This window comes from Eretmochelys imbricata, chromosome 13 (assembly GCF_965152235.1).
Source record: "Eretmochelys imbricata isolate rEreImb1 chromosome 13, rEreImb1.hap1, whole genome shotgun sequence".
NCBI classification, from domain to species: domain Eukaryota; kingdom Metazoa; phylum Chordata; order Testudines; family Cheloniidae; genus Eretmochelys; species Eretmochelys imbricata.
In genome coordinates, this window is record NC_135584.1 from 8,479,539 (window position 1) to 8,501,925 (window position 22,387).

General features: G+C 40.3%; 1 protein-coding gene across 10 annotated transcripts in view; it reads right to left on the minus strand.

Annotated features, from left to right (window-relative positions):
• Positions 1-22,387, minus strand: part of OSBPL2 (oxysterol binding protein like 2) — a 52,296-nt gene that overhangs the window by 25,701 nt on the left and 4,208 nt on the right. For 4 of the 10 annotated variants that reach the window (XM_077831939.1, XM_077831947.1, XM_077831940.1 and 1 more), the window contains 4 exons: positions 21,912-22,015; positions 12,842-12,925; positions 7,030-7,193; positions 299-446 (listed from right to left, as the gene is read on the minus strand). In XM_077831939.1, coding sequence (XP_077688065.1) covers positions 299-446; positions 7,030-7,066 — 185 coding nt within the window. In that variant the 5' untranslated portion in view covers positions 7,067-7,193; positions 12,842-12,925; positions 21,912-22,015. Of the gene's footprint in view, positions 1-298; positions 447-3,199; positions 3,282-7,029; positions 7,194-10,411; positions 12,926-17,344; positions 17,400-21,911; positions 22,016-22,387 lie in introns of all 10 variants that reach the window. The other 6 variants (XM_077831942.1, XM_077831945.1, XM_077831944.1 and 3 more) reach the window with 6 other exon arrangements.

Below are 22,387 nucleotides of genomic sequence, written 5' to 3' on the forward strand. Positions count from 1 at the left end.
GGTCATAGCCTTCACAGAGAAAGAAACACCCAGGCATAGGCCTGTTTAGGCAGTCTGGCTTACTGGGGATATCACAGTGTAAGGCAGGGAGCTGTACAGCCTTAAAATCCCCAGTGAGAAGGGAGTGAGATGCAGGTCTCCGCACAAGCGAGGTGACAGCTGGGAGCCAGGAACCTTTAAGTGGGTGCCCTAAAGCAACCACATAAGGGGAAAATACAGGTACAGTTACCCTGAAATTGTGACTGCATCTACTGGATAGGTTTCCTTTACTGGTTAGCATGCACGTGGACATGCCTACCTGTGTTTCTTAATTCCATTCTCTTGGAGCTGCCTCTCTCCATTATGTCTTCCAGTCCTATTGCTTTGGGGTGGATCCAGATCAAGCATTTCTGCAACTTTATGATTGGTTTCTGAAAAGTCTCCTGAAGAATTGTCGGAATCGAAGCCTGTATACAACAAGTACAAGTCAGTAACTTTCTCAAGAACTTTATGACTCTACATACAGCACCTGCTTACACTGCACACCTGTTAGTAATATCCTAGCAGTATATACACTTACCTTAAAAATGGAGACCTACACAATGCAGTTTACTATGAAATATCACCGAGTCCAGAACCTTGGTTATATGACCTAGTTTCCAAGAGCACATAGAGCCAAGTGTGACTTTAGTATAGGTCCCCTTCAACCAATTTTTTCATCCTACCAAACATGTGACATTAATTTGTAATACTGTGAATTGCTCAATAGTGTCTAATCTGATTAAGTCTACCGTCTTCTCTACTTCAGAGCTGAAATTTAAATGCAATTATAATAATTGTGTTCAACTGCATGATCCATTGATCCACACTCTACAAACATAAGTCAGATAAAAATACCCAAAATGGAACTCCTGAATTTGTATGACAGCCTGTTCGACAAGAAGTTTGCCAGCAGAAATGCTTCACTTATCAAGACTTTTACTTCCTTCAACTCACTAACCGATATTTAGGGGATCAGTATTAACAGAACCTCTCACACGAGCCAAATGCTTTCAAGATTAAAGCATCTGTCTTTTTCAGTGACTAGAAAAGCACACTTAACTGATCAAGTGCCCTTCACCAGTTAGGGCCACCAGAACAGGAGCTCACTGGGGATGAAAACAAATCATGAAAACTAGAACCTGTCTCCTTTCACCTGCCATGCTGTCTAGGATATAAAACCTGCATGGAGGAGTCAGCCAGAGACAGAATTTGGCAGGAGCAGCTGCAGAAGCAGCGCACTGATGCCAGAGTACTTTCTGCAGGTTTCCCCCTTGGCCCACTCTCCCCTATGCCGAATGGCTATTCATTCCTAGCCTCTCTCATGTTCCCCTCCCACATTTGTCTCTTTTAGGTAGTCATATCCTAACACAATTCCACCCACAAAATTTAAAAACAACAACAACAAGGGAACTAATATGACATTGGCAAGTTTCACTCTGCTTGCATGAAAAAGAGTCCCATTAACTTTAGATCAGGTTTTTGGAGTAAGAATCAGGTTCTGATGAGAGTAATTCAGCTTTTAACTTGATCTGAGTTTAGTCCAACATTAAAGGGTTTTAATACTAATAAACTACGGGAGAGCTATTATTTTGATATTATTAAAAGCAGAAATTGTATTTTTAGCTCCCAGGAAGTGCCTTTGTTCTATTAGTGCAATTCCTTTCAGAAAGCTATACAATTCTGACACAAAAAATTACATTCCCAGCATGATAATTTTAAGCAATCTCAGAAGCAGAGGGAAGTATTAGTGGTGTGATATTATTTTATTATTTTAAAATTAGCATAAGGCACAGAGGATGAGGTCACTCATTAATCCCTTCTGCTACACCCCAAACTCCCAGGTGTGCAATTATGTAATGACAAACACATCCCAATGGGATTTAACACTTAACTGGGAACAATAACAGACGTAACACATAGATGATTAAAATAAACACTACTTTGAAACACCTGTCTCAAACACATGCTTATCATTAACCAATCCACAGTAAAAGGGACATTCATTTAGAATAAAAAAAGTGTAGTTAAATCTCATGGAATACTATCATTCTTACCAGCTACTTCCAATGGAGTTAAACATGCCTTTAAAAAAAAAACAACCTGAAAGTTCCATAAAAGGCCAAGTCAGTCGACAAGGGCATGATTCTCAGACAAGCATCTCACTGTGGAATTATAACCCTTTGATTGTGCCTAGAACCTTGCAATTTCTTTGAGGGAATAATTATTTCAGAATAACTGAAAAAGTGTCCCAGTGTCTACATACCAGTCATTCTGTTTCACCTCAGTAAATGAGTCACTCATGCTGTTCTCATACGTCAACATGTATTTAGTTCAGATGGAAAGGGTGATTACACACAGAACAAAACATAATTTCATCCGGTCATCATCAATGACTATACAATTCCAAAACAAATATATTCAAATTTTGAGGACAGGCAAAAAACCTTGAACCCCAACTCCGGTAGAACCTATCTTAAATACATCAGAAATAGGCAAATCTGCTCTGTCAGAGTTTATTTTCACTGAATTTTATCTACATTTTAAAATAGGAAGCACAGATAGGTAATCACTAACTATGGCAACAACTCCACGTGCTCACTCTAAGCCAGTTCTCAGAGCTGTTAAGCTTATCTACTGCCAAGTCAGCTGAGAAAGTTTTAAAATTGTTAGTTGGCCAAATTTTGTCTCTGCATGTAATTCTGAATTTTAAAAAGGGAGAAGACGACTCTGTAGGACTGCTTAGAAAAGCTAAAAGAAGTGGCTTTTAAAAAAAATCCAGAACATGTTACTGAGAGGGTGATGATAACACTGGAGTGGGACTTTTTGAAAGAATACAGTCTTCTAGGAAATCTTTCTTCTTTGGACATCACTAATTAACGCCTCCAAAATACAGAGGCATTCACCAGATAAACATTAGTTACAGGATAGTCACACTGTAGTAAAAAGGTGTGAGGTATAACCAGGTGTGGGCTTTTGGAGGCGGGGAAAATAATAAGATTGTGAAGGCAGCAATGGCAAAGGATCAACTTAATCCTCTCACACAACTCCCAAACTATACGTTTTAAAGGTGAACCAAAATGCTTTTAAAAAAGTGTAGATCCAAAATCATTCAAACAACATACATTTAGACGTGGTCATAAATTAATCCATTTCAAGAGTTTAAAGAAAAATGACTTACCAGTAATTCTGTTTTTCATAGTTTTCTTCTTCCCCATCCTGCAAAGGAAAATCAGCCCATTCAAACGATGTTATACCTCTACCTACCAGGAAGCAAGGAGGCAAAGTATTCCATGAGTCAGAGTACATACGACATAAGACCTCCCCTTTTATCAGTCATCAGCTTCCTAAGCTTAAACTCCAGGTACTAGTCACTAGACAGGAAGAAAATCAAATTCATGATGTAACCTATCAAGAGCCTTCAGACCCGGAGAGGGCTGGTGGGAGAGAACCCGAATGGTAAACCATGATAAATACAATTTATGGTAATTGTATTTAGTCAGAGGTCACCACTCCCCCATCCTTTGAAAATAAACCAGTTTTGGTTTGGTTTGGTTTGTTGTTTTTTTTTGTTTTGTTTTGTTTTTTTAAACAGACTGCAGTTATATTGAGCCACTTTCAACAGAAGGCAGGGCTTACCTTTCACAAGACAATTTGAAGGCAAAATCAGAAGCAGAAAGTGCTGATAGAGTCAGATCCAGATGGTAAAAACAAACAGTCATGAATTAACCAGCAACTGAACAGCTGATGCTTCAGTCTCTCCCGCCCCCAAAGAGAAATGACCTAAGTTGAACAAAAATTAATAGTAAGAGGGGAAGAGCAACCTGCTCAGGTACATGCCAGGTTGAGAGGTTAGTACTTGCATGACAGCTGAAGGAGATTTCATGGTATTCAGGGTTAACCTTTGGAACAAAGGTAAGAGGACATCAACAAGACCATTCTTTTTGGCAAAGATGGAATCACTGCAGCAACTAGCCAGGAACTCTCCTCTTTCTGTGGCAGTTCTTCCACTCAACACATCTGATCCATTCACCTGAAGTCTGGCAGAACTGATGAAGGAAACAGAGTCTCACCACATCAGGTCCAGATGGCACAGAAGTCTTTAATGAGTACAAGACAAGCTTGACAGAGCCAAGCAGCGCAGTAACCTGGGCAAGAAGTGAGCGATCAAAGTAACCTGTTCCCTGATCTGCATAATTTTCCTGAAGAATCTCTGGGGTTGCTTTAGTTTGCACGAGCAGGAGTGTAAATTCTAATGCGCACCAGTGTGTTGTGCACTAACTTTCCCACGTACATCCTACTGGTAAGCATAAAAGTTCCCTAATGTAGTCCCTGAATGCAAGGAAACTAGTCGCCACCCAGAAACACAAGATAGAAGATTTGTGCCTCAAGTAACAAGCTCTGGGTTCCTTGATGCTTGCTCACATGTGCAATAACCATTCACTTAGTGAGGATGAATCAGGACACAGGTGCCACGAAGAGGAATTCTCAAAATATGCAAGGACAAGTGAGCAACACGCAGGTCTATCACACAGGTCCTTGGTGAAGTGTCTGTTCCACACTGAAAAAGCCTAGACAGAGAAGTAGATTCCCCACCCCAGCAGATTGGCATCCATTCTTGCACAGAACAAGTGTCCACAGGGGAGAGAGTCGGATACAAGCACAGGCAGGATGTCACAGTAACCACTGCTTCCTGTGAGTTTGGAACTATAAGGAGGACAGACAACATAACTTGGGCTATTGAGGAACTCAAGTGTATCCTGGTCCTCACAGACAGCACAGTGGTCTACAAGATGGGCACCTGTACGTTTGAAGGTCACATCTGCCCTTTCAGTGGAAAGATCAGTAGAGAAAGAGAGCATATCCATGGAAAGAGCAAACTGCTGGTTCTGCTAAGAGCATCCAGCTTTGATTCAAGATTTGGGGGCCTCAGGTCCTACAGAATCCAGAAGTGATTATTTTGAACTCCTCTCAGACTGGACACTCCACAGAATGATCAAGATCCAGAGTCTGACCATGCACTCCTTGGAATATAGATCTAAATCAGCGACACGTGGACCAACCAAGAACGTAGATAGGTTGGCTAGAATCAGGACCCACCAGAACCTAGAGGCCCAACAAGAGAAGTCTGTGGCAGGTGCATACTCTGCAGGGCTGGGAGCAGCAAAAAGAAGAGCACAAACAACAAGGTGAGGTAGACAACTGCAGAAAGACCTTAGGGCCTGTTCCAAACACTGGTGAGACACCACCACACCAGCAGGTGGGTCTAAATAGAAGTTCTGGGATTCACTCCAATGCGCTACAGCAGTGGTTCTCAACCTATTTACCATTGTGGGTCACATATGCAGATCTTGATGTGTTATGGGGACCGCATCCACCCAATATACATACAATCTGTATGGTCCCGAGGATGTCACTTGGGCCACAGCTCTGTGCTGATTGGGCCACAAATGGCCTGCAGGCTGAGAACCACTGCTCTACAGGGTTTGGACAGGTAGTCCAGACTAGCAAGCTGGAAGGTTGCCCTTAGAGGGCAGCAGGCTACAAACCACATGGCTAGATAGGAGAGAGGACAGCAAGGGGAGGACAGTCTCTACTGGTAAGATAACACAGTGGAGGAGATGGAGCAGGAAAACCTACCACAGAAAGTCAACACTGAACGTGGCTCCCCATCTAAACCATGCCAGAAGTCTAAGGACAGGGAACTTACACCAGAACAGTGTGCTGGAGGGAAAGACAGCAGCCAGTGGGAGAAGAGGTCTGGGAGCAGCAAAACCCACAATAGGAAAAGTGATGCAGCCCCAGCTCCCTAAATCAAGAGAGGCCAACTTTGAAAGCACTATGATTCAAAGTCCACACAAAAAAGTAGTTGGATTTGGAATGGGATCTCATCCCTTTAAAGGACCTAGGCCTGGCCTTCGCTTAAAAATTAGATTGACCTAGCTATATCACTCAGGGCTGTGAAAAGTTTCATGACCTGTACAATGCAGTTGGGTCGACCTAATTCCTGGTGCAGACATGGCTAGGTCAACAGAAAAATTATTCCGTTGATTTAGCTACCATTCCTCAGAGAGATGGATTAACTACATAGATGGAAAAACCCTTTTGACTGATGTAGGCAGCATCTACACCACAGCTGTGTTGCTGTATTGTAGACATATCCTAAGACCTGGAGCTTCCTTTGCCGAGACTTTTTCCTTTTCCTCCCTCCCATCATCTTTCTTTTTGCATAAGAATAAGAGAAGCACAGGGTTCGAGGGGTTCTCAGGTCCAATACATGACTCCACACTTCCAGCAAGGAGGGAGCAAATCACCTGAGTCAGCCAGCTTCTAATATTTCCCATTCCTAACATTTGAAAAACCATTCAGGAAGTAGGAGGTTAATAACTTGGGATCTTTAAAAGTTTTTTTTAAACATAAATTTATTTTTGAAAAGCATTTCAGTTCACCTTTAAAACCATGTAAGGCTATTACAAGCAACCAGTGTTCCTCATTAGTTCAAAGGAAAGTACTGTGACAATACTCAGGTCTCAAGAGGTTTATGTTTGCTTTTCTGAGGGCAACACAGGACAGCAAAGATTTTGGCTCCTTACACAGAAGCGTTGTTTTATATTAATGAATTTCTAACTAGAAAATACTTTCCACTTCAAACACCACGGAGAAAGTTCTCGACTGAAGTTAAAACAACACTCAGCAATTATGTAACAGTTTTCATTTTCAAAATGCTTTACAAACATTAAGCCTCACCAGTCTAGTGAGTTTATCCCCATTTTAAAGATCATGAAGCTGAGGCAGAGGGGCTAAACGATTTATTCAAGGCTATAGGGAGAACCAGCATTAAGGAGTTCCTGGCCCAGGCTCAAACCAGCAATAAAAGTATTCCCTTTTCTTCAAAAGGTTTTCATCACAGATTGTAATAATGGTGCTTGATTTCCTAACAGATTTTACATTCTGGCTCGCCACAAGCACATACAAACTGTAATTTTATTTTGCAGTTTGGCTTTTACTCACCCGTAACGGCATCAAAGAACTCCTCTTCACTATTCATCCTTCAGTATGAAATCTTTGAACCGCCAACTTGGCTTCCTCTAATGCATCATTTTGCTGGATTTAAAGATTAAACATTTTTGTGGAATGCAATCTTCCCTCATAAATACCAAGTCACTTTAGGTGATCTATTTGAGAAGATGGGGGGGAAGAGGGGGAACAGAATATTAGTGCTTTCACGTTGCTTATTTTGGGGGAAAAAACCTTTAAAAACCCATATCCTCCAGTTTCCCCATCCCTGACAAGTGAAAACCTAGGCACTTGAATCCTTATGTTTATATCCACTGGCATTTAATAACACTATTGGTGGGAGGGGGGCGAAGAGTTAATTAATATAAATTCAAAATAGGTTTCTTTAATAAAAAAATAAATTCTGAAGATGGGCAATACAGCATCATCTACTACTGTAAGGAATGGCAGAACTATTTATCCACACTATCATTTTCTCTATATTTATACCATATACTGCCCACTGGCTTTAATTTTTAAAGCTCTTGGGGATTACAGTCTATACTGGAGACTTTATACTAAAAAAAAATAATTGTGAAACACTATTTTTGAATTTACTTATATTTAAAATGAGGCTAACAGCAAAGGTAGCTCTCATACAGCAGATGGAAGCCAGGGCAGTCAAGTAGCAGCAAATGGAGAAAGTGTTTGGTAGAGGAAAACTTGCCTTCTTAGAGGGCAAAACAGATTACCAGCACATTTACCACCCAGGATCAACTCTGTATGGAGCCAGGGAGGGAAAGTGACTATCAACCCCGAATGTCACCTCTGCAGAAAAGCATGGCACCACGTAGCTATTTTTATTCTGGGGACCTGGAAAGTCATTTGCAGTGCAGGCAGTCAGTTGTGTCAGCCACTGCCAGACTCAACTCTTGCACCAACTGGCTGCAAGTCCAGATAAAGCCAGCTGGTGGTTTTGTTTTTGGCAAGAGTGAATTAGGAAGAGAGAGAGTGCAGCTTTCTCACATACACTGCAGCTAAATGCACTGTAAACAAGCCACAGGTGCATGAAATCCACCAGGTAAGCTTGATGCACAGGCTAGATTTGATTTATTTCAGTTGCTTGGCATTTATGTATCCAAAACATTTACACTTGGCTCAGTTTCAATTTAGCCAAAGCAGAAAAATCAGATACTTAGTACTATATGCAGTTTTCATAATACTGAAGGCTTAAAGATTCAATAATTAATCAACCATGCACTAAGTTAATACATTACATTAGCATTGAACAACAACAACATAATACAAGTAAGACAGAACTAGAAGTCCTGACTATTCACAGTCACTAAAGATCCCACTTCACCTGCAAGAGGAGCAGTTTTCTGGGGGGAAACTAACTCTGGTACTTCTACGTGGATTAACGAAAACCACTGCCATTCTAGCCTTGACCTGTAATGCCTTGGGATAGCTCTGTTTTTCTCATCCAGTTTAGCTTCTTGCTGAAGTGACTCCAGCTGTATTTCAAACCCCTTTAATTTTTCCTCCAGAACAAAAACCACGCGACTCCCGATACAAATGAAACCTTCCTGCTCTTCATTCAGACAGAGGAACTTGAACAGTGGAACATTTCAGTTCTTTTAGTACCATTCTATAGCCCACTTAAGTTATTACTTCAAGGCAGGCAGCTAAGTCACAATCGGTCAAGTACATCTACACAGCCAATGGCTGCCCACGATAGCAAGCCTCCGAGCCCACGTCCACAGACGCAGGCTTGCACTACCATGCTGAACACAGGTGTGTATACAGCACTTTTCAGTTATGGCTCAGGCTGGAGCACAGGCTGTGACACCCACCCCTAGGCTTCAGAACCTGAACGGCAAGATTGACAGCACTATTTTTAGAGCCCTAGACAAGACCGGCAATGCAAGTCTATTGACCTGGGCTTGGAGGCTCAGTGCTGCGGGTTGTGTAGGCATGCCCTCAAAGACCAGGAACTTAAGTCTCTCCCTCCCAGAACTCCCTCAGAACTCCCCTTCTTTTTGCTGAGTTATTTGCCTTGGTATTGGTCTCAGCACCACCCCTTGTTTATAATCATTGCTCAGAGCCTCCGCTCAGAGCCTCCACTCAGCCCTTAAGAGTAACACACCTATAGCAACAGTTCTTATTTACAGTCCCTCACCCCTAAGTCTAGAATTATTTGCCGCTGCTGCTCTTGATATGTTGCTACATTCCTGTAGACCAGTGGTTCCCAAACTTGTTCCGCCGCTTGTGCAGGGGAAGCCCCTGGCGGGCTGGGCCAGTTTGTTTACCTGCCGTGTCCACAGGTTCGGCCGATCGCGGCTCCCAGTGGCCGCGGTTCGCTGCTCCAGGCCAATGGGAGTGGCTGGAGGCGGCGCCGGCCGAGGGACTTACTGGCCGCCACTGGGAGCCGCGATCAGCCAAACCTGCAGACGTGGCAGGGGCTTTCCCCACACAAGCGGCGGAACAAGTTTGGGAACCACTGCTGTAGACAAACTCAGTTGGTTAATGTTTCCTTCCTTTTTTCATGTGCGCTACTCAGAATCTGTGCAGTTATAGACTTTATACCTGATTCAGCTCCACTAGTTATCAATTGCTCACAGCTGCCAGCTTGCTCACCTGCCTCACACACTTTTCAAACAAAGACACCCCACCACCAGCAACTGTTCCCACTTTCAGTGTGGTAGAGGTGCAAGAAGGTACATGGAGGAACAAGACAGCTAGAAATATTAACATAAAAAAATCATTAATAAGTGCTCTGCCCTAGAGGAGGGGACAAATGAGTAGCAGGCTAGCATAAGCCAAATATGGGCATTTGTCCCTGATACCATTCAGGATTACTTTCTAGTGTAACTTCATGGGTCAAGATGAAGAACCAGTTCAGCTATTTTTGGCCCAGCTAATGAAAACAGGATCGTATGCTCCCCCTCCTGAGCCCATGGCAGAGCTACCACAATTTCAGGAATACCCTGGCCACAATTCACTACCAGCAGAAGCAAGATGGGAAGCAGTAGCACAAACAGTGCCACACAGTTCAGGGCAACTGCACCTGAATTTCCCCTCTATGGTCCAGCAAAGGCACTCACTCCAGGCTCCCAGCTTCTCAGCCCACAGCTCTCCTGGGTGGAGACCCGCATCTCTCTCCCCCCTCTGAGCAGGGTATTTCTAGGCAACATAGTTCCCCGACTATACTGTGATAGTCTCAGCGAAAGATTGTCTGCCTAAAAGCAGGCCTTGCTTCATTTCTCTCCTCAAAGATGGTACACATTATTACAGCCACAGTCACAAATTACCACACAGTTCTTTCTAAGGAAGAACTTTTATTCTTAAGATAAAAACATTACAAAGAAAATATATTAAAAACAATAAAATAACCTACATGCATGCTAATAAGCTTAACAGAGATCACTCCCCTACTCCAACAAGGGCTTTGGTTCATGATTAGTCCTTCAAACTCCACACAGGGTTTTCTCCTGTGGTCAAGTTCACCACTGCTTCAGCTCAGAACCTGAGATTAAAAAAAAAAAATCTAGGCATGTTTAGTCTTGAGACAAGACCACCAAGGGGGGACATGCTAACAGTTTACACAGAAATTAAGGGCTGTTATAAAAAGGAAGTGATTAGTTGGTCTCCATGTCCACTGAAGGCAGGACAATAAATTATGGTTTTAATCTGCAGCAAGAGAGATTTAGGGTCCATATTAGGAAAAACTTCCTAATATAAGGGAGTTAAGATCTGGAATAGGCTTCCAAGGAAGAAAGGGATGAGGAATCCCCGTCATTGGCCAACGTGTTTTTAAAAACCTCCAAACACCTAACAGGGGAGGTCTAGATTTCCTTGGTCCTGGCAGAACACAAAGGGCTTAACTTGATGACTTTGAGGTCCCTTCCAGGCCCATATTTCTAAGATTTGCATTTTGAATGCAATGAATGCCTAAAAATACAAGATTTAACTTAATTCAATAAAGTTTGTCCAGCATGTTGTAGGATATTGTCACATCTGTCACAGCCAGGTGTCAACGTATTTACCATTGTCATCTAACCCTTAGACAACCCAACTGAAAACATGCCTTGAGTCTACTAATGAAACACACAACCACATTGCATCAAGGCAGCCTGCAACACAGGAGTTTTTCTGAACTGTTCAACACCGACTGTTGACATAGTCATATCTGCAAGTAACAACTTCTGCCATCTCCAGCTGGCTAGAATGCCCTTGTGAATGACCCACCATCTGTCCTCTGTGAAACATGCCTTTGTTGCTTCGCACCTAGTCTGCAGCAATGTAGGCCACTTGAACTTGAAAGCATCTGCCTTGAATCACAACTGGTTAAAAGAAGAAAAGGAGGACTTGTGGCACCTTAGAGACTAACAAATTTATCTGAGCATAAGCTTTTGTGAGCTACAGCTCACTTCAACTGGTTGAGCCACCCCTCAGGGTCCTAGAGCCTGAGCTGCAGCCCCAAAGTGGAAGTCTACACAGTAATGAAACAGTCCCACAGCCCGAACCCAGCAAGCCCGTCAGCTGGCATGGGCCCACTGCAGGTTTTTCTTTGCTGTGTAGTCATACCCAATCAATCACCCTAAGGGTTCCTTTGGTTTTTCTGAGGGTAAGGGGATGCGCTAAGAGAGAATATATTTCTTTGCTGTAAACCTAGCAGTCTGTTATTTAGTGTGGTTTACACTGAATAATCTTTCTCTGTAGCTGAATATATAGTGTTTGCAGAAGATATATCTCATAGACCACGGGTTGGCACCCTTTCAGAAGTGGTGTGCCGAGACTTCATTTATTCACTCAGAATTTAAGGTTTTGCGTGCCAGTAATACATTTTAACGTTTTTAGAAGGTCACTTTCTATAAGTCTATAATATATAACTAAACTATTGTTGTATGTAAAGTAAATAAGTTTTTTAAAATGTTTAAGAAGCTTCATTTAAAATTAAATTAAAATGTAGAGCCCCCCGTACCGGGGGCCAGGACCCAGGCAGTGTGAATCAGCTTGCCATAGGTTGCCTACCCCATCATAGACTATTCTCCTGCTTTTCCATGTTGACAATATCTAAAAAAGTTTTGCATTACATTCCTAACTTAAGAAGTTACCTACATTCATTAAACACAGAAATATTCAAAAGGCCAAAAAGATTTTATAAAAAACACTGTTAAGAAAGTTTATTGAATTAGTTATTTCACACTGTGTGGCCTACTCAGGTTTCACTAAAACCAATGTTTATTATATATATGCACACACCAGGGGGGCCAAGAGCAGAAAAGAAAGGAAAAAAAAATCTGAATTTCAAACTAAATATTCTGTATGTCATGTCCACACCTTGTTTATGATGACCTACTGAAAGCAGAGTTGTACATGTCATTGTGCTAAACACATTAAAAGTATGTGCTGGTTTACACAGAAACAAAATCTGCGTACCGAGAACGGTGATTGCAAACACACAGTATAATATGCCAGTTCTAAATAGCATGCAGTTGTGCATCTAAATTGTGCTCATTTTCACGTGCAAGACAGGGCTTCTACCCACTAAAAACACGGCACGTCCACCTCTTCCCTTTACCCACTCCCAGTTTGTGTTCTGTTGAAGGGGCAAGAAGGCGAATTCTATTATTTAGAGCCAATATAGAAGTTGTAGTGATGTGTATTTCAACATAAATGTCAGTGTGTAAAAAAATCGTGAGCCATCAAAGTTTTTTCCATCTTGTTGCATTCATAAGCAGGAGCAACGGTTGGACCAGTTTTCACTCATTGTTCAAGTAACGGACTGAAGTTTTATGTAACACTTTATGAAAAGCAGACTCACTTTAAAAAGCAGTCTTGTGTATTAACAATGTTGAAAGTCTGAAGTATCCCTCAGTTGTAAGCTTGAGACAAAATTACTGTTTACCTGGAATAAAACAAGATAGAGAGATCATCATTTGCACTTCATACAGGACTTTCAAGTACAGCAAGCTCTCCTACTGTGCAACCAAAAACAAAGACTTTAATAAAAAGAGCTGCAAAAGAAAAATACAAAAATGTTGTGAGAAAGGACTGGATGGCTCAAGATACTGGTTTAGTACCTTTTAACTCCAGGTCAAAAGTATGCATCCAGTTCAGAGGTATAATCACTGGAAGTTGTGGTCATTGGATTTATTTGCGATCAATTATTAGCAATTTAGACAACTGTCCACTAAGAACCAGAGTGAGATCACAATCCTTGCTGACAATCAAGCATGGAATGGAAACAAAGGGTGAGCTACATGCCACAGAGGAAACAGAAAGGCCAAGACTTTGACAGGAAGCAGTGTATGCAAGTTTGCACAGCCTGTGCTCTACCTGTTCTGAGTAGATAGGATCTCAGCCCCCAGGGCTGTCCAACTAAAACTTAAAAGTAGCAAGAAAGTTTTTGGTTTCACTACTCCACTGCATTCTCTCATCCACTGAACTCTAGGACATTTTGAATTGTTCTGCCCAGGCTCCCTCTTGACAGTGTTCTGCAGGGTCTTAACCTTATGTTTAATCTTGATTATACAAAGCAAAAGAAGATTAAGCAACTTGTCCAGGGTCACACAAGAAGCCATTCAAATCCCTGTTCTCCTCAGCTCCCAGCGGTCTCATTTTTGTGATGCCATAATTAACAGTCAAATGTGTTGTTGGGGTTAAACTGGTGAAAACAAATTTCTGGGATACAGCTTGATAACGAGTAAGTGAACTGGAGCCCAGATATGTAGGAAAGAGGTTTGGTCAGTTTTGAAATAGAAAACAGATAAGACAAGACAACAAGGCCATTTGGGCACTAATGGTTTGATACAGTGTTACTCTCTCAAAAATCAAAAGGTGATCCTTCAGAACAAAGCCTGCAAGCTGAAGCCAAAGCACAGTGTAATGTAGCCTCTTATTCAGATACAACATGTAAAGGAGAGGTAACCCCTAATGAGGTCAACGGAATTACATCAGGACAAATGAGGAGCAGGTCCAAGAATAGGGCAAAACACGAATGTTAACCTGATAAAAGTTATTTAAGAAAAAAAAAAAAAGAGAAAAGAAAAGTTCAGAGCCCAAAGAGCTAGAACTACCCATGGCTGGACTGAAGTTACAAATCCTTTTGGAAGGCATTGCCCTCTTCGGTTACCTGCCAAAGCCAAATCCTGGGTTCTGCTTCCCATGCAGCAGCTAGTGACATCACAAACACCTATACAGTGCTGGAATGTGCTTCCTGTTCTATTACAGGAAGCAGACTTTACCTAGTGCAAGGCTAAAGGCTGCAAAAACTAAAACTATTCAGAGCCAAAAGCTGAAGCTAAGCAGGTTGGCAACTGGTGATTGGAAGGACCTCACAAAAGAATTTAGAGACACTTTAGAAACAAAGGTTTTAAACATAGGGTTTTCACCAGTATCATATGTTAATATTTCCCCTCCCCCACTGTGTTCAGTGACTGAGCTTATTTCTGCTGTCTACTCCCAATAGTGGCTGAATGAGGTAGCATAAGTATGTACCGTAGTTCTAAAACACTTTGGGAGCCTTTCAATTGAAAGGTTCAATAGCAATATTAAATATTGCATGTTCCAATAACCCATATGTAGCAGCGAATTTTGGCCTTTCGGCACCTTTGTGCATTTAGCTGAGACTCTTACTACTTTTAAATGATCTGTGATTTAGTTCCTCTTTGTTCCTATCCTCATTACATTGTGATGGGCTAGTTGTTCAGAACATCTCAACGGTATATTTCCCAAATCAGCGTGGGAATAATTTGATGCTGGTGTCACTTTTTACAAGACCAGGCTAGCAACAGTCATGTGGTCTCTCCCATAGAAACCATCATAGTATAGAATGGATTCCATCTCTGTTTGCCAGAAGTTGACAGGATGTTACAGTTATCTTCTGATCAGAAGATTACCATTTTGGTCCCACTTAAATAAGCCTTGTGCTTTGATGGTGTTGTAAAACCAACTACAAACAAGTTAAACAAGGTATCACAAATATCAAACTGCCCTAGAGCACGGTTTAGTAATGCAAACACCAATCTTGAAATAAGAATTCTAGTGCCAAGTGACTAAAAAAAATTAGAACACTTAAGGGACTGAAATCAAATTCCAAACACCAGTCATGTGATCACAAACTCCACTCAGTATTAAATTTTCAAAGGTTGACACAGGGTTTAAGCTACCCAACCCCACTGATCAAAGCAAGTTACACAACTGAAATGACAATGCAACTCCAGCAATTTATCTGGGAGTTTGTACACTTTAGCATAGCCAGGCAACTGTGGACGTTCCTCTGGGAAAAGCAGTGTAAAGCCATTAAACAACATGTAGCAATGTTCACAATAGAGTGGACATTTCAAATTATTTGTTGCAGTATGCGCTGCACAAAAGCACCAATAGGTACCCGAGCCAAAAAGGCACACGCAGAAATTTACTCAACAGAAACTACAGATACTAATACTTCCATATCTCCTGTAAGGAAGGAAAGTTTTAAAAAGAAAAAAACACCTCATCAGTAGAATAAGCGATATGACTGGAAGGAAAGCCTTTGAAAGGCTTGTTTACAAAAGTAAAACGACAAAAAAAAAGCAAATAATATCTGAATATGGTACTCAACTTTTACTATTGCTATTGTACAATAGGAGACTTCCAGCTTTAATTTAGTTTCTTTAAACACTGCAAGGCAAAGGATCTGGAGAAGAAGACATCCTGATTTTTACTTAAAACACTTGATATGGCAAATAATAGTTTATAATCAGCAGGACAGAAACAGTAAGACGCAGCAATAGGTACAGTACTGTATGCATTAGTTATTCTATCTGTATATTCTTTTGTGCATTAGACTACTATGTATTCTGTCTCAATCATACAAAAGGCTTGGCTCCTTGGCTTTCTAATTTCATCCTCAGGTTTTCAGATTACCATAACTGTCTCCCAATTTTCCCCTTTTCATGGTAAACTCAAGGCATTGGGTTTCCCCCACTCTACCAGTAGCACTCTACTTGAATTCTTAGCCAAAGCATGAATATCTAGCAGATAGAACCTAAAAAAGCAGTGCAAACACTGCAACTTGTTCCAAGAGGCCAGGCCACTGAAATCAACTGGCATAAGTGAACGTGCAGGGCTCTGCCCATGCAAAAGAAGTTGCGAGATCAGGGCCTTACTCTTTTCTAGGGGATAGCGTCACATTTATTTAATCCCAAATTTGGTTAATGTACTTTTTTCCTTTTTAGAAAAAAGGATCAAACCACTTTTAAAGAAAATAAAAAAGTTTAAAAAGTCACATTAAATCCTAGACAGGTATTTTTTCTTATTCAACTTTTTGAGTTAGAACATAATCGTGGTGTGCTCTTTGTAGAGCATATCACATAAGGAAAACAGACCCCTAAAAAAAACCCTAAAGACACTCTACATACCAGAAACACAATATTTAAGAAGTTAATTTTGTACTTCATAGATGTACCAAAGTTAGCTAAAAAGAAGTAGAAACAGAACTGTCAACACTTCTCCCAAGTGTCCACACACTGAATAGTTTTCCCCCACATACATCTTACATTTCATTTGTTATTGAAACTTACTGCATATTTAATTCTTCATAGAACCAACGGCCATTTTCCACCTATCTTACCCACGAGCGTTTAAATAAATCCCACTTTACAGCCAAGTTAAAATCCTAAAAACAAGGTCTCAGTGTTTTCTTTTTGCTACACTAGCAGCACTATTGTTCCTGTACATACTTGCACATACCCCTTGCACTTGCAAACACTTCCACATATGTGTTCGCATTAGCACTCAAACGGCCAACTGTTTTTAAACTTCTTTCTCCCTTTGTTAATGCAGCAAAAAGCCACCACGGTAACAAACTGATAATTTAACAGAAATAGTTTGGTCAGGTTTTAAAGTTACACATAGCTTTGGCCAAACTAAACATGCCACGAGAGTTACACTGCTCTTTAAAAGCATCTTTTCCACCACAGACAGACAACCCATATTTATAAAGTGCAACTGCAAGGGACATTTTTCGTGTTAATATAAAGGCTGCCAGGAGAACAAAGAATACGAGTCATTCAAGAGGATTCCTGGAAAGACAGCCAGGGTTCAAATTCCTGCAGATTCCACTTCAACCAAAGCATACCAGTTGCATTTCAAGGAACAGAAATAAATATTCATGTCTGTTTCTTACAGCTCTCCTGAAAGTGTCAATACCTAGTGTTTTCTTCTCTAAATGAAAGCTTCAATAACTATTACTCTTAGTTAACTGATTTACGAAATTAGGTTATCAACAATAGGTCTAAAACAGCATTACAGATTTACCAATTAAAACTGCCTATTTCAATACCTGCTGCTATCATCATGCACTCATTCCTTCAACCAGAAAACAGCAATGCAGATATCTAGAGAAACACAAAAGAGGAATTATTCAGCAAGTTAGACTTGTTTCCTCTCAAAGTCTGACTGCAACAACATTCCCAATCAAAATCTGCACTGGAGAAACTAAACTCCCTCAACAGGAAAGTCCAACATGGAGAGCAATGCAGAGTGCTTCTCTGTGTTCTCTATGTGTGCTGCAGAAAAGAAAGGTTTAGGTGAAGCCCAGCTGAAATTTTGGCCCTCTGCCATTTTTTAATCTTTTCTGAAGGCTGCATTTATTTCTATTATAAAACCTAATCTTCAAATCGGATTTGTTATGATTTTTGATTAGGTGCTCCAGGCCCTTCATTTTTGAATGCCATACAAATGGAGCATGTTATTAAACTGATAATTTAGTTCACAATCTCCTCATTTCTTGAATGATTGATGTGGTAGGTGGCGGTGACACTGCTAATACATCTCTGAAAGTTTGGCTTACAACATGTCAGCCAAATATCTCTACAAACACACACATTACCAAATTCTCCTTGCAAATATCCTTCCTCCAACCATCTGGTGAGAGATGGCTACAATGCACAAGCGCAAGAAAGCTCTTGCTAACCAAAAGCTCCCACTCCACAATAACCTTGTTCACCCATGTCACGCTCATCTTAAGTCCCGCTGACCATTCTGAGCAGCTAGAGAAGCTCTTCTTCAACCCAGAAGACACCTGGGAGATACTATGGGCAGGCTCTGATGTAAACAAGCACCTCATGGGTTTCAGAGTAGCAGCTGTGTTAGTCTGTGTTTGCAAAAAAAAAAAAAAAGGAGTACTTGTGACACCTTAGAGACTAACAAATTTATTTGAGCATAAGCTTTCGTGAGCTACAGCTCAATTCGTCGGATGATGACCCCTCTGTCGAACTAGCTGGTTTCTTGCACCATCAAAGACAGCCGACAACCATCAACCATGTTAGGACGTTACATGGAAGATGCATGCACTCGATCCACAAATGGAGAATCAAGGATTTGCCACAGTGCAAAAGCAGAGACCTCCAAACCATAAAACACACTGACCAAGCTTTTCATTTCCAGAAGGTATACCAAAGGTGCACTTCTGCATCCCCTGAAGCCCTCCAATGCATTTCAAATCTTTCTATCAACTTTTAAATGTTGCTATTTCCATACAAAAGATGATCAAATTTTCCTCTCCTAGGTATGCAGACCTTCAGTAATGTTTCATCAGAAGACGCTGCTGTCCTGTTGCTTTTGAACATTACATTCACCTTTATTCCTTTGCCATTTGAGTTCATCTGAAGCCATGCTGGTTTAGGATTATGCTAACTTTAACCTTACCCTATGGGTTTCCCTTGAGAAATAATCTAGTGTTGTACTGCCCTCCTCAATAAACGTTAAAGCCCATGAAGTTACTTTATTTCTTTTTTATATTCACAAGACCCCAGTGAACATTATTTTCAAGGTATACAATGCTACACTTATAGCAACAAGACAGATAAACCAATCCATCATTACTGATCCTGTAAAAAAAGAAATTCACATTTTTTCTCTAAATTGTAAAATTCATTGTCCCTTATTGGTTCCTAGAGGAAATTATCTTGTTCATCACCCTTTAGGGGAAAATTGTTGCTAATGGGTTAATAGTAAAATGAGAGTTGGCTAGTAAATTTCATTAGAACAAGCCTAGTGTCTGTACATGTGGCGTTATCTTTGAGCCACTTGCAGGTCATATTAATAAAGAATTTCCCTAGTATGGCAGTAGTGAATCTTAATTTGATATCTTTTCTTCCCAGTTCTACTGACAAAACTTGTAATTTAGATTTGTTTTATCCTGTGGCAAATCATGCAATTCTTTGGTTGAAGGTAAATACCTAGGAAAATCTTGTAATGAATGTATTTAGTTCACAAATCCATAGCCAAATTACTCCCCCACATAACCTTTACAGCAAGAAATGTTCATTTGTTCCTTATAAAGCAATGAATAGAGTCCATGATCTTTATCTTGAAGGCTTTGCATGGTCTAGTGCTAGCTCTTGTCTGACTGCCTTACTTATGAAAGCATTCATACTACCCTTCCCCTTTGTAGAGACTCTTTAGGAAACACTAGAAATGTTGTTGGCATTGTTATACAATGCCTTCCTCCCATTCCCACCTCATCAAGGGGATTTAAATGCTGGAAGATCTGTTTAAAAGCAATGGCTATAATTAAGGTTAAGATTTCGTCACAGTTTCTTTCAGCAAAAGTCACGGACAGGTCGCAGGCAATAAACAAGAGGTGACCTGTATGACTTTTACTAAAAATAATTTGGAGGAGGAGAACGACAGCTGGAGCCCCATGGAAGGCGGGGGAGGAGAAATGACAGCCCCATCACTGGGGAGCAGCAGAGACCCAGCTCCAGCGGCACACAGCCCCAGCCACAGCTGCTGACAGCCGAAGCTGAAGAAGTCACGGAGGTCTGGTAAAGTCACGGAATCCGTGACTTCCATGGATCGTATCCTTAACTATAATATTATCCTACAGCCTGAAATGAGCCCTGATCATGGTCTTTTCCCCAAATAGTTGTTTAAGAAAAAAACAGAAATAGAATTAATTCACTGACTGTCAAGGATTCTGGATTGTTGTGAACAGAGATGGAAGCAAGTGACAAAGCACAGTCAGTGGCACTGAAAGTTTCACCAACACACTCGTGATGTCATCAGTGTGATTCAACGCTGATTTGCAGAGACCATATCTGATGTGAGAGAGCAGTTCAGTCTCAATGCCATCCTGCCCTAGATTTACATACCTTTACTAATCTCATATGCCATTGAGTCCCTCCTTTAAGATTTTTTTAAACACACTGCAACACAATATTTTTAAATGCACCAAAATGTACAAAAAAACCCTCCAAGTTTGCCAACCCCTCCTCCGCATCAACTAAAACTCCCTAAGAGTCATATAAATAAATAAAATAAATAAAGCAAGCTATATTTTCATAATGACCATTTTGGGGGCAATTTGTTTATAGAGTTTATTAAAAAAAGAAAAAAAAGAAAAAAGAAAACAAATCTTTTATCCTAAACAGAACAGCATTAAGCAATTGGTGCATAAGGTACAGTGACAGGATTACCCACCCATTTTGCTGCAGTACGTAAGCACCACACTGTAAGCCTAAAGAATCCTGAGCTCTTAGCAACAGGCAAATAATCCACGGGATGGTTTTGAATTCTGATCGCTTGCCTACCACTCACTCTAGCATGTTCAGTAAAAGAGAAAAGCAACATATCCACTTGCTCACATATTTTGCTAGCATGGTACCATGCCTAATCATACTTAACATTTTGTGACCAATGCCATTAAGTTTAAGGATTATAGGAACAGGTACTGTATATAACAGCAAGGCAGAAAACAACACAGAACAGTAAAGGACAGTTACAGGTTAAATTTATAGAAATCTTACCAAGCATAATGCCACTACTCATCAATTCCCTTCATACATATCCAATCATACATTTGCTCTGTACAAGTTACCCCACTATCAGCCATTTCTATGGAGACCTACTCTTGAAGTGTCATGAAAATAGCCACGATACAAAAAAGTCAGCTGTTGTAGCCCTAGCAACTTATCAACTTAGTGCAAAGTGCTACCAGTAAACAACCATGCCTCTATATACACATCAGCAATTAATGGGACAGAACCCAATTGTGCAGCACTAACACATGCAAATAGTCCCACGGACTACTTACGTAGGGCTTCATGATGAGAAATTACTGAAAATTAGTAAAATCAGAGTTTCTACTATGGTGCCATCTCTTCAAAGGCAATATTCATAGCACAGATGTTTACGTAAACGGGAATCAGTCTAACACGTTTGTGGTCTTCAAGAATTAAAGTATTAAGAAAATTTAACTTCTTTACCTAGCATATCTATTTCTATTTATAATAAAATTTTAATAAAAAAGTTGTACCTCTTATTGTTAGTCCACTTTATTGGCTAACCAGTTTGCAACAGTGTCAATAACCCTAACACTCATTCACTAACAAACGGATTGTAGTTTCATTTGTAACTCTAGAAGTACAGTAGACGACATTCTTATTTTACTATAAACAATTGTTTAGTAACATTTGGTTTCTGAAAATTTCTAGAAAAACCTCAGGAAAACATCTTAAGAGGAAATCACATTGTTAAAAACAAAACTCTCCTTTCAATATATATCTTTACCAACACTACTGAATTAACAACACAATTACCATCAAAAAAGATTTCTAACATCTGAAACTTTGATTCCCAGATTTATAATATTGATAATGATAATATGGAAAGGGCCAAATTTAGAAGTGCACGCCCATTTCTGCAACTGTATGCACTGTTAGCCACATGTGCATGCAACTGCTGTATCTACAAACACGACAACAACAAAATGGAGGTACTCAAACTCATGTACATTTTGTGGGTGAAAGTGGTCTTCTACCAGCTAAAAATTTGGGATAAAAAATAAATAAGCTTACTAACACCATAAGGTTTTTAGACAACTTTAGAATTCCTAGTGATCTTACCTCCTACTGTAGTACTTATAGCAGGTGATAAAATGAAATGCTTGTACACAGTAAAATATATTGAAATACTTCACAGAATGTTGCCAAGGCCAGAGATTTGTTTTCTAAAATAAAGGAAAAATAAAAGTACGATTAAACAAATTTAAAAAACAAGCTCAGTTTATTCTTATACCTCATTAATCCTGAAAATTAAGACATTAGTTTTGTACAGCTGGCTCAGTGTATTTTTAACAGCATATCTGAGGCCAATATTAAATCTCATTTGACACATTCTAATTGTTTAGTGTCTCAATACAATTTGCTATGTTCAGTCTTTTAGAATATAAAGAAAAACTATTCTGTTCTCACACTTGCTTTCTGGAAGTGAATTATTTAAAAGAGTGAAGGTTGAGGGCAATATCCTACACTGCTGAATCCAAAGCAATACATGCCAGAAGATTTTAAACGAAATATGTTTGTATAAAATCCTACATTCA